This window comes from Zonotrichia leucophrys, chromosome 2 (genome assembly GCF_028769735.1).
Source record: "Zonotrichia leucophrys gambelii isolate GWCS_2022_RI chromosome 2, RI_Zleu_2.0, whole genome shotgun sequence".
NCBI classification, from domain to species: Eukaryota; Metazoa; Chordata; class Aves; order Passeriformes; family Passerellidae; genus Zonotrichia; species Zonotrichia leucophrys.
The window spans coordinates 31850181-31867253 of NC_088171.1; the positions used below are offsets into that span (position 1 = coordinate 31850181).

General features: G+C 37.6%; 1 protein-coding gene across 1 annotated transcript; it reads right to left on the reverse strand.

Moving 5' to 3' along the window:
- Positions 1–416: 416 nt before the first annotated feature.
- On the reverse strand, positions 417–16596 carry MACC1 (MET transcriptional regulator MACC1). The gene is made up of 5 exons (XM_064703176.1): positions 16579–16596; positions 13698–13812; positions 9583–11621; positions 6865–7053; positions 417–629 (listed from the first exon to the last, which is right to left on the reverse strand). The coding sequence occupies exons 1-5, from the start codon at positions 16594–16596 to the stop codon at positions 417–419; spliced, it is 2574 nt and encodes an 857-aa protein (XP_064559246.1).
- Positions 16597–17073: the final 477 nt, after the last annotated feature.

Below are 17073 nucleotides of genomic sequence, written 5' to 3' on the forward strand. Positions count from 1 at the left end.
AATTAGAGTTGAGGGGTTTGAGCACCAAATATTAAAAGATTAAATATTTAGATTTTAACACTTCACTGAAAACAATGTAAACGAGGCTCTACGTCCTGAACTCATCCATGAATTTTTAAAACTGATCTCTGCCTAGAAGTTAGTGCAATCAGAAATAGCTCCTTTTAGAAAATACCCCATAGAATACAAGTAATTTTTGTTGACCTCATTAGTTTAATTCCCCATTCTTTTCTTATTTACTCAGAAGCCACTAGCATGCTCTGGAAATCTGTAGTTGAGGACCATAGGGCTAGACCCGACATCAACTCAGTTAAAATAAACTTCATTCTGTTATGCTCTATGAGTATCTCTGACACATAAATACACAAACTATACCTCTACACAGAGGTATAGTTTCCAAAAAAATATTTTGTCCATTACTCTTCCTCCATTTTGGAAAAGGCACTTGCTCTTAAAACCTCCATGCAATTCACAAGAATCAGAGCTCCAGTTAACTCTCGCCACTCTTTTGTTACTGGGTTTTTCATTTTATCCAAGGCTGATTGCAGGTCTTGTAAGACGTCCCTGTAACCATCTCCATAATGGGCAGCCCAAGTGTAGAGAAAGTCATATGCAGGTTTCCACATCATCTGAAAAATAAAGGGGAAAAAAAAAAAGTGGCAGAAATTTAATTATTCAGAAAAAAAAGTAGCTAAATAATTGAAAAGTCATAGAAAAGAAAAGAGAAAATACATGTTTAATCACTGGGCATGCTGAAATTCTTTATAAAAAGAGGTGTGTTGATATAAAATCTCCAGTAATCTTAATCACATTATTTCTATGAAACTCTCAAATTCTCAGAGAGGTAAATAATAGATAAGTTCTTCATTCAGATGATTATCACCAAGTCAAAATAAATCCTTATCTGAAACTATAAGTCAAAGAACAAGAATGGAAGGAAAATACTTTTCATCTTTTGCAATACATATGCCCATGTCTTAGGCTGGGGTGTGTATTCTATTTGCCATCTGTTAGAGGTGAGGCAGTTATTGCCTGTTGATGGGCAGTTTTCTTTATCTCTTCCACAACAAATCCTCCCTCCCTGGAGATGCTTCTGTTAGTGGGCCATTGAGTTTCACTGCCTGACTGATAAAATTACATCATCCCTTTGTGAGAAGCTCCGCCCAAGGGGAGGAGCCAAGCATTCCTACCCGGATATAGTCTGAGATTTGGAGCACTAGAAACAGCTTTTTCCCCACTGGATTCTAAGAAGAACAGCTTTCTTCTCCACTGGATTCCTAGAGGAGGACCAGGCCCATTTACACCACCACAGGACCCTCAGAGGAAAACTACACCCTTCTACAGGATCACTGCTCCAACAGAAGCACATTTATCACTCCAGAAGGACTGCAGCCTCCATTTAACAGGACTGCTACCAACACCCTGACCAACAGAGTGTCAGGTCTTATTCTGACTCTGTCAGTGGTTTTTTTTTCTTTTTTATACTATTGCATTAGTATTTTTAATTTTCCTAGTAAAAAACTGTTCTTCCTATTCCCATATCTTTGCCTTAGAGCCTCTTAATTTCAAAATTATAATAATTTTGAGGGAGGGGATTTACATTTTCTATTTCAAGGAAGGCTCCTGCCTTACTTAGCACACAGCTGTCTTTTCAAACCAAGACAACCCAGCAGCAGTTTCCCTATTTGGTTGTGCTTTTGATGGTTACTACCCATTTATCAACATCGTACTGTCCCTCTACTCAGCCTGGAAATTTTAACCACACTTTTTACCTTTCAGAAATGTTTTCTGACAACAGCAGCAGAAACCTTATCTGGCTACTGCCATAAAAGACAATAAAAGATGCTTCTAAAAGGATGTCAGCATCTTTAGGCTAAGGAGAATCTCCAACCTTTATTTTAGATATAGCGGCAACACTGTGGCAAAGGATGAGGGAAAGATGGAGGTACTTAATGCCTTCCTTGCCTCAGGTTTAAATACCCAGATCAGCTGCTTTCTGGGTATCCATTCTGCTGAGCTGGAAAACAAGGATGGGGAGCAAAATGAAGTCCCTTTAATTAATTTAGATTGTATATTAGGAAAAAATTCTTCAGTGAAAGGTAGGTCAGGCCTTGGAACAGGCTGCCCAGGGAAGTGGTTGAGTCACTATCCCTGGGCATTTTTAAATCACACATAGGAAATAGGGACATGGTTTAGTGGTGGGCTTGACAGTGCTAGATCATCTGACTAGCTGATCTTAGAGGTCTTTTTCAACCTCAATGATTCTGTGATTCTAACATGATTTATCTGTAAAATCTATTTTTAAAAAGGGTGGGAAAGCACACAAACATTCTAAAAGAGGCAAGTCAAAAGCTTTTATAAATTTTAATCAAGATATAAAATTTAAATTTTTTCCTGCAAGAAACAAAAGAAATTAAAAGATTATCGTTGCTTTTTGGTTTTTCAAACTACAATTTATTTGGTTTATGCCAAACAAATGGAGCAGATGTATAGCAGGTGTAATTTGTCACTGGTCTAACAACATTAATTAAGTTATAGCAGCATGATTCAGATACCAAGCTGGACTTTTATGTTTCAAAGTGCTGAGTGAATTTGTTCAGCTAACAAACAAAATAATTATTTTTCCAGCTTCTGCTTTTCCAAATGTTACTTGGGCAATCAAAATTCTGTTTTCCCTCTCCTTATTGGCAATAAATGTTTTGCAAACAGTAATTGAGTTAACAGTTGCAGGGATGATGCACAAATCCACAAAGAAACCCATGATTCTCTTGAAGGGTTCCGTCATTCACAGCTCTAACAGGAACATACTTATGCATAGCAATAAATATATCTGGACTGATGACTCCACATTTTTATTTATATATACACACACACACAAAAGTGATCAGGAAGTTGAGGTTTTTTTAGCATCTTTTCCTCTTTTATAAAAAACCCCAGTTTTTATGGTTGTGAAAGATAATTCTGAAGGAAATTGGTTATTTCCTCAATATTATCTTATTAATTTACAAACAGTACACAACATCAAGCTTTACTTCTTTAATTTAAGTTTTATTTGCTTGATGCCTGGAGGAACTGAGTAGGAGGAGAATTTCTTTGCTCATAGTTCTGAACTCTTCTCCATATTTTTGGGCTATCTTTCAGCCTACCCAATAGTGATTTTGTCATTATTTCTGTAAACATTTCCCTCAAATTCTGCTGTCATACCCAAATGGAATAAAATCCTTAGACTTACAGCCCCAAAGTCTAATTAGTCTAATCTAGTCTAAACTTACTGTCTCACAGTCTGATTAGTCTAGTTTCTACCTTGAGTTTAAGTAATAAAAAAGTGCCTGATCTCTCAGTGAATTTTCTCATTTTAGGTCTACAGGGGAGAAAGGTATCAACATTTTCCCAAATGAATGGTGCATAACATTTCTTTTAAACAAGTCTATCTTAAGTAATAACCATAAGGTTACAGAAGGAGAAAAGTACATTGGTGGCAGGTGGGAAGAAGGAGATTGATGAATTCTTTTGGGGCTTTTTTGGAGAGGCTAAGTTGAAAACAGGGGTTTTTATGTACTATTGTACATATTATATGTTATAACATATTTTAATGAACAAAAGCAGATCACTACTGTTGCATTTATGTTGGGACCAGAAAGTTTCTGTATTCTTATTTTTAGCTTGATAGCCAAAGTAACCAACAAGAGAAGCTGGTATTCCCAACAAGAGAAGCTGGTATCTCCTGAAATTCTGTTACTGGCTATGCTCTTTCTGGGTCTCTTTCTTCATTTTCTTACATTCCTGTTAAACCAGGGTATATAAAGAATGAGGGTATACTTTTCTGTCTTCACTAGAATGTGACAAAACAACGAATAGGAAAAGATGTTATGCTTTGACCTATGCTGAAGATCAGTCTGACTTTGTAATAAGATAATTGGCTGAAATATCCTTTAATACAAACCTTGGTTTCCTCTAATCATGCACAATTGATTTATTTGTTTCGTTGGTTGTTTTTTTAATTTAAGACAAAATAAAAGAAAGAAAGAAGAAAAAGGAGAATGCAGGGATCAAAAGCTTTACAAACTGGTCACCACTGATGCATAATTAACTCAGCAGTAATCTACACACTCATCACATTAAACTAGTACTACAAACACAGCAGTGGTTCTAAGGCAGATTCTTCTCCACATGCACATACTCTAATGCAATGGGTGAACTGAATTGCATTCAAAATTCCTAAATTGTGCCAAAGCAAAATCTCAGGCTAAACATTAAATCACCGCCGCATCCTGGTCAAGTCTCATCTCAGATGTGCGCATGAGTTTTCCCTCTTTCCCACTCTCTCTGCTGAGTATGCAATAATGACACCTATGTCCACTACAAAGTGATTTGGAATTTAATGATGAAAAATGCTTCATAATCTATGCACCAATTGTAGGCACCTCAAGTTGCCTCTGTCATCATCTGCAAGAAAATTTCTCCCACCAAGAAAAATATGAAGTTTAAAAGCAGAAGTCTTTATTAACCAATCAATCCTCCTGATGATGGAACAATCTTTGGTGGGGAATGCACTAGTTAATATTTTCATATCATCCTCAATAGCTAGTCAAAACTTACTAACCTCCCCCAGCTTTGCTGGGTTTCAGGTTTTAAAGCCAAAAACTACTATCAATTGAAAAGTTAGAGGTCAGAAGAAAGCACTGATATCCACTAGAAAGTACTGAAATTTAGGTTAGATTCAGAGAACATTGAGGGTACTGAGTGATCACATGAGACACCAGTGCTAGAAACCTTGTGCTTTGAATTCACACCCATGTGGACAAGCACAATTTAAAAGCTCACCCAAAACCAATAAATCCTCCATAGGCCCAATATAATCTTTGAGAAAAAGACACAGAAATACAGCAAAATTCTGATCTTTGATGTTGAATGTTCTCTGAAAGAGAGAGTACTGTATTGTAAGGTTTTTATTATGATGAATTTGAACACACTGTTTTGCCAGCAGATATTGTCACTGAAAGGCAGAGAATTTTCGGGATGGTTTGCCATAAAAATCTCTCGAAAACAAATGAGTAGAGTGTATGAGGTAGAAGATAGGCTTCATGGAAAATCAAAACCCATTCAAAGCAAAGTAAGTGTTTATATAAAATGCTTCTTAATCTAAAAATAAATAGGCATGATGCTGGAAAAACAGTTATAAGATTGTTTTATTTATACTGTCTGTCAGCAAAGGGGAAACATTCCTAAATAACATGGAGACCAGCAGAGTTGTATCTTGTTCATGTCAATAATTCCTTCTTGTAGAAAGCTGGGGGTTTGTTAGCCAAACAGAGAAAGCTTAATAACTAGAACAAAAGTGAAGGAAATCAGACAAGCCACTGTCTAACAGCAAAAAAGAGAAAGCCAAGATAGTAGACATGGGATTGAAAAGGCTGATAATTTTATGAGAAAAAATTGGAGGAAGGTGCATCCAGACTGAAGTACCTAGAAAAGAAAACAAACTACACAAAATAGCTCAAAGAGAAAAACTGGATCTGAGAAGGAAGCTGTGATTGCAAACAACAATTATGGAGATAATTTTGTTGAAAAGTGCAGAAGCACATGAGCAAACATGTAGAATTTTGATCAAATATTGATTGGGGAGGGAGGGCAGAGCATTCAAAAGGAATAAGTGGTAGTAGTTCATGATTAGAGCAGAAATATCTTAATAGTTATCACCAAGCAAATAAAAACAAGATGACAGATGCACTGGATTCAAACAGTGGAAAGGAGTGGAAAGGAAAGGTTTGGCAGGGAATAAGTAGAACCAGCTATGGGGAAATAGAAGAAGGAAGAAGAAATTATCTTGAGTAGTTGTGAACCTGTGAATGGGAAATAGCAATTCCTTTGGAACCAAGAGATGAGGGAGAGGGAATGCAGTCTGGATTGTGTACAAAACCTGCAATAATCAGGAGATGATGGTCTAGGCAGAGGCAGAGTCAAGCCTGAATGTAAGCTCTCAAGTCAGAACAATCATTCAGCAATGCTCACAAAAAAGGGATTTTCAGAGTTAAAACCAGTCTGGAACATAGAAGTCATTGGCACATAACTCTGTGGGAAAGAATGGAGCTACTGCATGCTTTGGTGTTAGGGAAGAACTGGGCAGGAAGTAACCTGGTTGCCCAGGCAGAGGTATGCCAGGAGCAGAAGCTGACCCTCAGCTCAGAAAAGTAGACAAGGCTCCACCCCAAGTCTTGTGGCACATCTGACATTGCAAGGATGCCGCGAGTATCTCTGGTCACCTAAAATGGCACTAGAGATTTCCTTATGCACCTAAATTTCTCCTTAGATCTGTATGCACTAAAATACATCTGAGAGGACAAACTGGCTTTTATACAAAGCTCAAACTTCTGCACAAGAAGATGCTTTACAAAGGAAAAAAAAAAAAATTATGATGTACCTGACAAACTAAACTTAAAGCATAGATTTGCCACATTCATACATCAGAAGTAAAATTGGTGTCAGGGCTTCCAACCTCTTCTCATGCTACTTAAGCTAAATGATAAAAAGTGTTACGCTGGCACAGAAAAGTATTAGTGATAGAAGTCAGCTTCCTTTTTGTGGACATAGCAAAAGCTGTGCAGAGTGTGGTTAGAAGTGGCTCCTGCAAGGACCAGCTGGTCCTCCTCACTGTGTCTGAAATGACAGCAGAAGTGTGAGTGAGGACAAGTGAACAGGACAATAAAAAAGGATTGAACTCAGCCCTGAAGCTCAAGACAGGAGCTGAGACCTTCACTGGACAGCACAAAAGGAAAGAAGCCTGCAAAACCAGGAAGAAGGAAGGTCCCTGGCTGTGTTTGTGCCAAGGAGGAAATGTGCATGCCCTGTTACACCAGCCCTTACCTCCATGGCTACTTCTCCATTTTTCCCGTGGTGGGGCCCTTCGTAAGCCTCTATTTGCTGCTTTGTGAGGCGGGCTAGCTTCTCTGCAAGCTCCCGCCAGCTCCTGCCAAGCTTGACAGCTGAAGTCAAGATGATGGTGTCCTGGGTAAGACGTGCCACTAATCCCTGGCAATCTATCTTCAAAAGTGCCTGCAACAATGATTTTCATTAGTGATCCTTCACCAGTAATTACAAACAGAACATTTTAATTCAATTTTATAGCACTATTCTGCGTTTCTACGTAAACAGGAAGACTTTTTTTACTTTTGTGTTCTTACAAATATGTGGGTTTTTTTCCTACAAAATGGTGTTGCCAACACTTTCAGAGGAAAAATGCCCATGAGCTTAAGAAATAAAAAAAATCAAGCTGGCATTCAGCTGCTTCAGCATTCCAGTGTCAAGTGGGTCCTGCCAAGCTTAAAGATCCTGGAAGAAATCATACTTCTCCAACAAAAATATTTGGCAAAAAAAAATTTAGCTTCTTAGAAGTATGACATGAGACTTCAAAATATAGTTAGAGCACTATTATACTAAGGTGTGGTCCTTAATCTAGGGCTTTATTTGGAAAATTACACATTGGCCAGCATCTTTTGATTTACTCCTCCCACAGAACTAATAATTTTTTTGACCATTAAGGAGAAATGCAAACATGAAACCATTCCCTCCTCCTTGCCAAAAGAGCATTTAAAGACACTCAAATTAAAATTGTTGAAGGAGTATAACCTTGAAATGTAGATACAGTGCATTCTTCTTTCTTTATTTGTTTGGATAAGAGCTAGTGGGAAAAAGAAATGTTGGGATTTTTTCCTTCTCCTCAATTCACACCAAAATATTCCACTGAAACTGTTGAGGTTTTCAGGGGAAGATCAAGATCAAAACACAGAAATTTTCCTTTTTTTAGATATTGATTTTTAGATATGGATTTTTAGATACTGATTTTTACTGACATATCAAGGATTTCTGCAGAAATCAGACATACATGTGATTTCATTTTAAAGTATTAACCAATGAAGTCCTCACAGCAAACAATAGAACTTTGGTAGACAGAGTAGCGAGAAACTGACTACAGTGAATTGTACAAAATTCCCCTAAACTGGAGACAAAGTTGTTCAGTTTGTGTTTGCTCTGATAAGCAAGAACCGTATAAAACACAAAAAAAATTGAGTTTTTCTTTAAAAGAAGTAATTGAAAATTCCATCCAAAAATTACATGGATGACATCTAGATTTATATCTAACTCTACAAGGACAAGGACTTGTATTGGTCCTTCCTAGAAAAAATGCATAAATCTCACAAAACAGGACATTGAGCATCCTGGTCTAGTGAAAGGTGTCCTGCCCATGACAGGGTGGTTGGAATGAGATGATCTTTAAGGTCCCTTCCAACCCAAGCCGTTCTATGATTCTATAAGCTTAATCTAATTATGCCCCACTTTTTTGCCTGTTTTGTAATGAACTCTGTTAAACTGTATTCAGTTAAAAGTGTGGACAATTTTCACATTTAGGTCCCACTCTCCTTTTTGTAAAGAGATGTGACAGGCTTTGCTATACTTCATATTGGCTCTTTTTTATTCCACAAAGTTTGATGTGCTCTTAAGAATTGTAAGTGTCTACTGCTACCAAAATTTTCTGAATCCTGTTGAAATTTCTGTCAACACTACAAAGGGGTAGACTAGTTTTGAGAAGTAAATTCAGTGGAGGTTTATAGTTCAGGACAGTCAAAAGGCATTAGATGAATAGCTACAATGTGAGTTTTTAAACATCCATTTTTGTAATACTTTATTTGCATATCAGAAATTTAATTATCTTCTGTCCCTTAATATGTTGGTCAAATTTTCTGTCAGAGCCAAGGAGAGTATTAAGTGACCATGAATTTCAAACTAATTTGCACACAGATCAGTAAGTAAATTAGGATTGTTAATAGTGCCACTTATTACCTGAAAGTAATTAGAATAAACTTTTGATTCACATTTGGCAGTATTTAGTCACATAGAAGTTGTCCAATGGCTTACAAATGAGGTCCATGAAAAGACATACTGAAACACTTGCAAAATCCTTCTTAGGCCACTACAGCATTGACTATGAAATTGTAAGGTATGGATAGAAAAATCTTGCCCTCGACATTTGGATCGAGATGTCCCTTTTAATTATATGAAGCCAAGCTAGACATGCAACTTACCATAGACAAATATTTATGTGTATATATACAGATGTAGACATATAAATATAGACATAGATATAGATAGATATATAGACAGATAGATGACATCTATCTATATCTATGTATGTATACTGGAGTTTCCACAGTATAGTAACGTTACTTAATATTTCACAACAGGAATGTGAATTTCTCAGGAAAGCAATTTAGCAAGACAAATGGCAAAACAATTTCAATCATGGCTATTTAAAAATCAGAAAAGTCATCCTAGTCAACCTACTAAATGAACACAGTTCATGCAGCATTAATAGAAGACTGTTCAGAATGTATTGATCAAAGTATTATTCTTCATGAGAGTTTGGATGTATTTTCCACCTATTGGTGTCTACAACTTTTAGTAATATATTCAGGTTTATAAAGATCCTGCAAGGATACAGAATCATGCTTTGTTGTTCCTACATTACCAACAGTAATTTCTTGTCAATACATTTCCAACAAGCCAGTTAGCTCATGCAATACTTACAACAATGAGTTCATAAAGAAATAGTCTTTTTTTTTTGTTAGCATGGCAGTCTTGCTTCATCTTTTTCACAACATGTGCAACTCTTTCTGATTCTTTATCAATATATGCCTCATTAAAGTCATCCAAAGACATATGTGAGTATCCCAACACCTCAGCTAAAGCTCTCCAGTCATAAACACTCTCTGATACTGTAGACAGAACTATCGAGTAGATATAAGTCAGTTTTTTGAATGGCAATGCAATTTGTTCAACAAGATTCCTGGTTGTTAACTCACTATCAGCAGTGTTCATAGCTTGTTCTTTAGGAATCACTTTAATGTTTTTGCAATGTACAAGACCAATCTTTCTTCTGAGAACTCCCACGTACCACTCTTTCGTTTTAGTTTGCCCAATGGCTTTAACTTTGTCTTCACCAAGCAGTGCTATTGTGTCTCCTTTAAAATATTCCAGCAAATAGTCAATCTTATTCTGACGTAACACAGTTTTCAAGGCCACTCCATAAGTGTTGACACTCAAAGTTTTGTCTTGAAACTTTGGATATTTTATTGTTGGCATCAAAAGCCATGGTGCAGACTTGATTTCCTTGCGGTTTTGTAGGCGCTTTGGCCTATTAATAATTCCACTTAATTTTGGAGCTGGATCAGGAGTTGTAACATGGAACTGTGTTACTTGGCTACTTTTCAAGATTTTAATCTGAACAAGGAAAACAAAGAAATGCATCTCCCTGCATCCAAGCATGGAAAACAGGAATTGTTGGCGGACCATTTCACCAGTTTTCAACTCCTCCTTTTTAATATTTTTGCTTTGATCTTCCATTTTTACTTGAAAGTCTGGATCGCAGGATATCAAAGAAATGTTTAGGTCTTGTGGTTTTTCAAGCAGAAATGTATGCTTTCCCCACAGCTGAAACACCACAGGAGGCATACTTTTACCCCCCTTTTTTATATCACAAATCGTGAGTTTTCCTGGAATGTAGTTGTGACCAAAGACTGTAAAAACTGCTGTAAAAGATGGATGAATGTATTTGGGACCATAAATTCCAACTGAGACTGTTCTATGGACATAGTCCCACACGTTAGTTGCTGGAGGCTGGATTCTGCTTGCTTGTATGGCAATCACTGCATACATCACATGACTCAGGTCCGTTAGCTTTACTTGTATTGTATCTTGATAAATATAACAATTCTCTAGCTTCTTAAAAGGTCCTTCTTTGTTGAGACTGAAAAAACACACAATGTCACTCATAACTTGGCTGAATGGATCACTCTTCACTTTAGCTGCAACTTTCACTTCTAGGAAAATGGCTTCACTTGTGTTGAGGTTGCTGAGTGTAAGTTCTATCAGAGGACTTACTGTGCTGGACAGCTCATTGTTGCATGACAATGGAGGGTTAAGGATAGCCTTTAAACCAACCTCTTGGAATTCTCCTGGTAATACATGGCCCACAGGGACATGAATGTTGATATCTGAGTCAGGTAGCTGTACTGAGCCCCCTTCGTGATTCAGTTTACAAACTACATGAATGTCTGTAGCTTGTGTTTGTGCCCACCCAGGGCTGTGGCTCATGGCTTCTAAATCCAGGCAGGACCGGGTAAGCTGTCGGTGGCTCAGCCAAGCCATCTTGTAGGCTTCACGGTCATTCTGAAGCCATGTCATATCAGAAACTGTAGTTTTTTGAGGTGCTGTGTTGTGAGGATTAAATCTTTGGTTATCAACTATATCCAGGAAGTCAGAGACACTCTTGGATCGTCCAGATCTTCTTGTTGAAGTCTTTCTTAGGAGACAGTCAATATCTAGCTCATCGCCTGAGGAATCCAAAGAGTCCCTATTGCTTGAAATTTTAGAGAACAAATAAGGTTTTTCCTTTAAGATAGAAAGACGCTTATTATTTTCATTTCTATTGGAAGCAGCTATGTCATGTACAAAAGGGTTGGATCCTGACAGTTCGTTCCAGAAAGGATTAGTCTTGGAAACAGATTGTGCATGTTTGAATACACCAGGCCAGTCAATATCCAAATCCAGTTTACTTTCATTGGCATCTGTTTAAAAGAAAAAAGAAGCATTTTCTGAAGCACCGATACTTGAGATGTTGCATTCATGTCCAACTGATAGTTTGTTAAACTAAGAAGTGACTAAATTTTCCTCCTCAAATACACATAGATAATTTCAGTATTTCTCCTTCAGGTTTTTAAACAGTATCAAAGTTGATTTAATTAAGAATCTTACTTAATAGAAAGACTGCTAACAAATTAGTGCTGAGTAGCAAATTGGTGTTGAAGGATGTAAAGACACTTCTTTGTGGTGTTGATCATTATCAATTCATATGATTATTAATTAGCATTGAGTATGATAAATTTCCGTAAGATTCAAACCATTATATTCCATTAATCTTTGGCCTCTTACAAAATGCTGTGGACTTCTTTCCTTTGTGTCTGTCTCTTTGCAAAGATTAAACAACTAGTTTCATTTTTCAAACACTGCAGATGGTACAGATAAATGCATTATTTAAGATTCCTTTTCATGCTAGTACATGTGCATTTAATTGATAGCAGCACTCTTACAGTTTGTCTCCATGTGTGTGGAATTTGTTATACTAGCTTTGCATCAGAAAACAATCATTGATATAAATTATGAGACCTTGTACAACTTGAAGGTTGAGAAAACTGTTTGCGTGACTACTAATTTTCTGAGATTGCATTTAAATAGACAAATCCAGGTGCATAAATGATATTTATATATGTTTTCTAATAAAAATCTCATTATTAGTAGAAATAATTATTTTTTCTGAAGAAGAGACATCCTTATATTTTGTATTAAGAATTGTTCAGAGAAGATGGTTTACAGTTGGTTGTGACTCACCCATCTTGCAATGGAATATCCGCAACTTTTTATGCTAAGGGTTTCTATTACTTCATTTTGCCTTTTTCCTATATGTAGAGGCTATACTATCCCTTCTTTATATATTCTCGCAAAGATTTTAAATTTTAGAGGGAAAAGGCATTGTGTCTTTTTTTTTTCACCATATCTATAGCTTACATTACCACACCGTCCATAGTACTTTCCATTTCCAAGATTATTCTATACCGTTCAAATGCAAGCATGACAGTGCATACAAACACAAAAAGAAAAAAAAAGAATTAAACGCCAATACTTCTCTTTTTGTTTCCTTTTCCAAATTGTAATAAAAAGCCAAAACCGTGACGTCTTTCCACGGTTCCGGAAAATTCCCAGTTTGGAAGAACCAAGGTGGAATTTACTTGTTTGCCAGGTGCCTATCTACAAAGCTCTAGCACTGCTTGACAAGAGCCTTCCAGGTGAGCTGCCAGGGGGATTGAGCCCAAGGGCAGCTCCTTTTCCTCGAGCACTTTGTCTTAACCAGGGTCACCAGAGGGGGGACATGCTGTTCAAGCACCACTGAAAAGTTCTTTTGTCTCTGCCCATAGGCCAAAATCTTTCCTTGTGCTGCGATATTATTACAGTCAGAGCAGTGTGGCGTATTAAAAATATAGATTAATTAAGCCCAAAATAAGCATAAGGGTTTTGTTTGGTTTTTTTTCCCCATCCTAAAGGGCATGTTTCTGCAGGAAAAATATAATCAGAAAACTCTGTCAGAGCCTGAGTCACTAGGACAGGCGCTCTCTCATGCCAAGAGCATGAGAAAGCACAACAGCACAATTACTGGGGTGCAGCATGCCAGCAAAGAAATAATTCCTGCTCCACAACTTACACAGCAAGTGTCAGGCTTGCTGTTATATCTGCTACTGGACAAGACGCTAAGAAAATTACTATCTTGTAGAGGGCAAAGTTTTCTCAGCTTTGGGGTTAAAATAGCACAGAGATTAAATCAACTTTGCCAAGACTTCAGTTTTTAAATTGAACTAACCTCAAAATTAACCTGCCTTCATGCTCTTAAAACCCTAAATTAATCTAGTTTGGCTAAGAACTTCCTCCTCTCTTCCCCACCTTGACCCCCAGTAAACTTACTCTAAGTAGCATTTTTTAATGTAGCATTAAGGATTTCAACTCTTCCTCCCAGCCTGCCTGACCCAGAGTTTTGCAGAAATAAAGACTTTAGCTGGAGAGCCTTGGTACAGAAAATAGCAGAAGAGGCATACTGTAGCTGTCTGAAGGTGCCCGGTCATCCACATCAATCAAAGTCCCCTCTGACCGACTTCGTGGAATCTCTCCACTGCTTAGGGAGTCAGTCCCACTACTGGAAGAATTTTCCTCCTAGAAGACAGTTAAGCATATAAAACATCAGCAAGTATGCAATTTGAAAAAGGGGAAACTGTTGAAGAATAATTGAGCTTTTTCTGTAGAATGACATTAAAAAAAGTAAAGGTTAGATGATGAATAAATTTATGAACTTTGCCCAAGAGCATCACAATCATGAGTCTTATGATTGTATGTACATCAAACCCAGCAGATGCTACAGCTCCATGTGTAGCTGTACAATGTGTACAATGTGATACCCCAGCCCATAGTGGAGTCCAATAACTCACAAATTTAAGTGTCTTGCAATTGGAACTAAGCCAATTATGTAATAACTTCCACTCAGGTCTTGAATAAAATATTTTTTTAAAAATAAAATAGACATCCTACCTCCTGTTTTTAGGTAAGTTTGAGTAGAATCATTAAGGGGATGGATCTATATCTGTTACTTTCCATGCCAATTAATAGAAAGTATTTTCAATCATTTCTGCTTTATTATTCTTCTTGTATTCCTCTCAGAAAGAAGATCGGGTCAGATTTCCTTCTAGTCAGCTCAAGAATTACTTAAAGTATCATTCCTTAGAGACCACACTATCATAGCAACAGCCTAAGAGAGGATATTCAGGTCTCTTTTCCTCCTTGTTCTGGCTACAAGAAGTTCTGTTTCATTTTGGTGCAGTCCCTTTGAAGCAGGTAACAGAAGGATGAGCCTCTCAAGGTACATTGCCTAATGCTGGAGAAAGCAGGAATTGTTGTGTCTCCGATAGAAAGAGGAGTTACAGAAATTTGAAGTGAGCATTTAGTATCCTACATGCTGAAATTACTGTATCCCAGAAACAGAAGTTACAGGAAATAAAAGATGAGAGATCTTTTGTGCAGAAAAGCTCTTCAAGCTAGTGCTAAAAAGCAAGACATCATCTAGTGACTTTCCCAGATCCTTTCACACATCCTATATGTAGTAAGATATAAATACAAACAGATACATCATATAAACAGATACATTAATATATCTGAGGGAAAAATAAGACGAACAAAGAAACAAGGAAGGGGAAGGAAGACAGAAGGAAAAAATCCGGAATTTTTTGGGGACCATACATGGGATACAATAGCTTTGTTTGGGAGCCTGAAATATTGCAGCCTTGTAACTACTGCAGCAAACATTGCAGTCTAAGTAGATCTCTTTTTATCACTTTTAAAATAAAGAAGAAAAGGATTGGGCCTGTATTTGCTGCAGCTGTAAAAAAAGGAATTTTCAGTTCCAGTTCCAGTAGATGAGTTATGGGAAAAGGAAGCATATTTTATATCCAAGCATTACTGCAGAAAGCTGAAGCCAGCTGTTTGTTTTCATTGCCCAATGCCATGGTTTGAGATATCTATTTTTCCTCTTGCAAGTGTAAATTGGTACTTTTTGCCCTTACCGCAAGAGGTACCTTCAGCTAATGGCAGTATGTTCAGGTGTTGTTTTGTACACAAGCAGCATGCAAGGCTGAGGTCAGGCAAAGCTCAACAATCACCCAGCACCTTGAGGGCTGTATAGATTTTCAGGTTCCTTTGCTACCAGAAATCTCTTTTATTTGGCCTTTGGAGTCCTGATTTTAGCTAATAGGTAAAGCTAGCCTCCAATGCCAATACATTCTGGCTTCTGCTACTACTACCCCACCAGAACAAAATTGGAAACCAAAATGCCTCCTTAGTCCCAACACCATGAATTCCAAGATCTGGTATTTCATGTCTGTGTAGAGATATCACTGTTTCTTCTGTCTCTGATAAGTGAGGATATTTGATAACATATAGAGACTCCGTCAAAGGAAATCAATTTTGCTTTGATGCTGTATCTCAAAATGCTGAAAAACTGAACATATTGTATAAACATGAAAGACAATTATCTCTGGCTTCTACATACACACTATGGAGGTTTAATCATGCAAGCATAAGGTATCCATAGTCTAAAATCTCAAAAAATATATGAAAAGTAAGCCTTCATTTTACAGTACAGGTGTATTTGTTGCCAGCACTAATCTCTGAGAGACAATTTGCTGATAATTCACAAGTGAATTTAAGAATAGTTCTTTAAATACTTAAAACACCTACAATTACTTCAGAAGCTGCATAAAGTGGGAGGGAGTAAATAAGGATGACAAGAGGGCATAAGAGTGCAAAGTAACAGGGGCTAAAATGGGAAACTCATGGAGAAGGGAGAAGAGAGTAAGAGGGAAAGAAAAACAATCTCTTTACACAGGGGGATTATATTGAAAGAGACATGACAACAAGACTTCATGTGGAAGTTTTTTAAACATAATAAGGACTTCTGCAAATAGAATAAACCATTTCCTTAAAGTTCCCTCTGGGAATTTCTCAAAATGTTCATCACTAGCCTGGCATAGAGATAGAAAAGGCAAATACTGAAAAGGAAAACCACTTTCAAAAATAATCCTCCACCCTCATGAAAGCATTTCTTGGTATGACAGGATGATGAGGGATCCCTTGTGATTGAGGCACATCTTCAGGCCAGCCAAGCAGAGGATGAGAGAAGGGGAGATGTATAAACATTCCTGGGCAAAAGATGACCACATCTGGCCAGCATGTCAAGGGATGTGGGAAATGCTGGGGACAAGCTGTACACACACCCCTGGGTACTGGGCAATGTGCCTCCTGCACTGGGTTACATCAGCTGACACCAGGGTTGGGTCCCACCTCTTCTCTGTTCCAGCCTGAGTGCTGGGAATGACTAAAGCCCCAGTTTCTTTCTATGAGACTGAGAAAATAAGAAAAGCAAAGGCTTACCCTTCTCCATGGATACATTCCGTGATAAAATAGCATCCCAAATTAAACTTTTGATAGCAGAAACCTATTAACTAGGGCCTTACCTGAACAAATTCTGAACAATCACTCACAAGAGAAGTGAGGTGGATGCATATGGAATAAACAGGCATACTGATCAACAATGAAAGGGAAAGGTATGAAAAGCTTTCTCTGCAAACAGAGGGAACTGTGTATAGGAAGAACCAGAGACCAAGCTTTTCATTTGCTGTAGCAACTGAATAAGAAAGATGTAAACTGACAAGTGCTTAATGGTGCAAGGGATTATTTGACTGATGGCATGTCAATTCACAGTGGGAAGTCAAGAGGGAGTGAAGAAGTGAAGAGGTTGGAAAGAGATCAGCTGTGGAGGTGACCAGTGAGTGAACCTGAGTGACTGCTGAGAGATGCGGCGCTTGTATGAGGGCAAGCAACAGTTTGCCAGGTGCCTTCTGCTGAGGATTGCTTGACCCATAAGAG

What these genes read in the sequence shown, in the direction of transcription:
- MACC1 (XM_064703176.1), bottom strand. An exon ending in GGCACCTTCAGACAGCTACA is followed by an intron (nt 11,622 to 13,697) that starts GTATGCCTCTTC and finishes TCTTTTAAACAG; the next exon opens with ATGCCAATGAAAGTAAACTG. An exon ending in TTCTTTATGAACTCATTGTT is followed by an intron (nt 7,054 to 9,582) that starts GTAAGTATTGCA and finishes TCATTGTTGCAG; the next exon opens with GCACTTTTGAAGATAGATTG.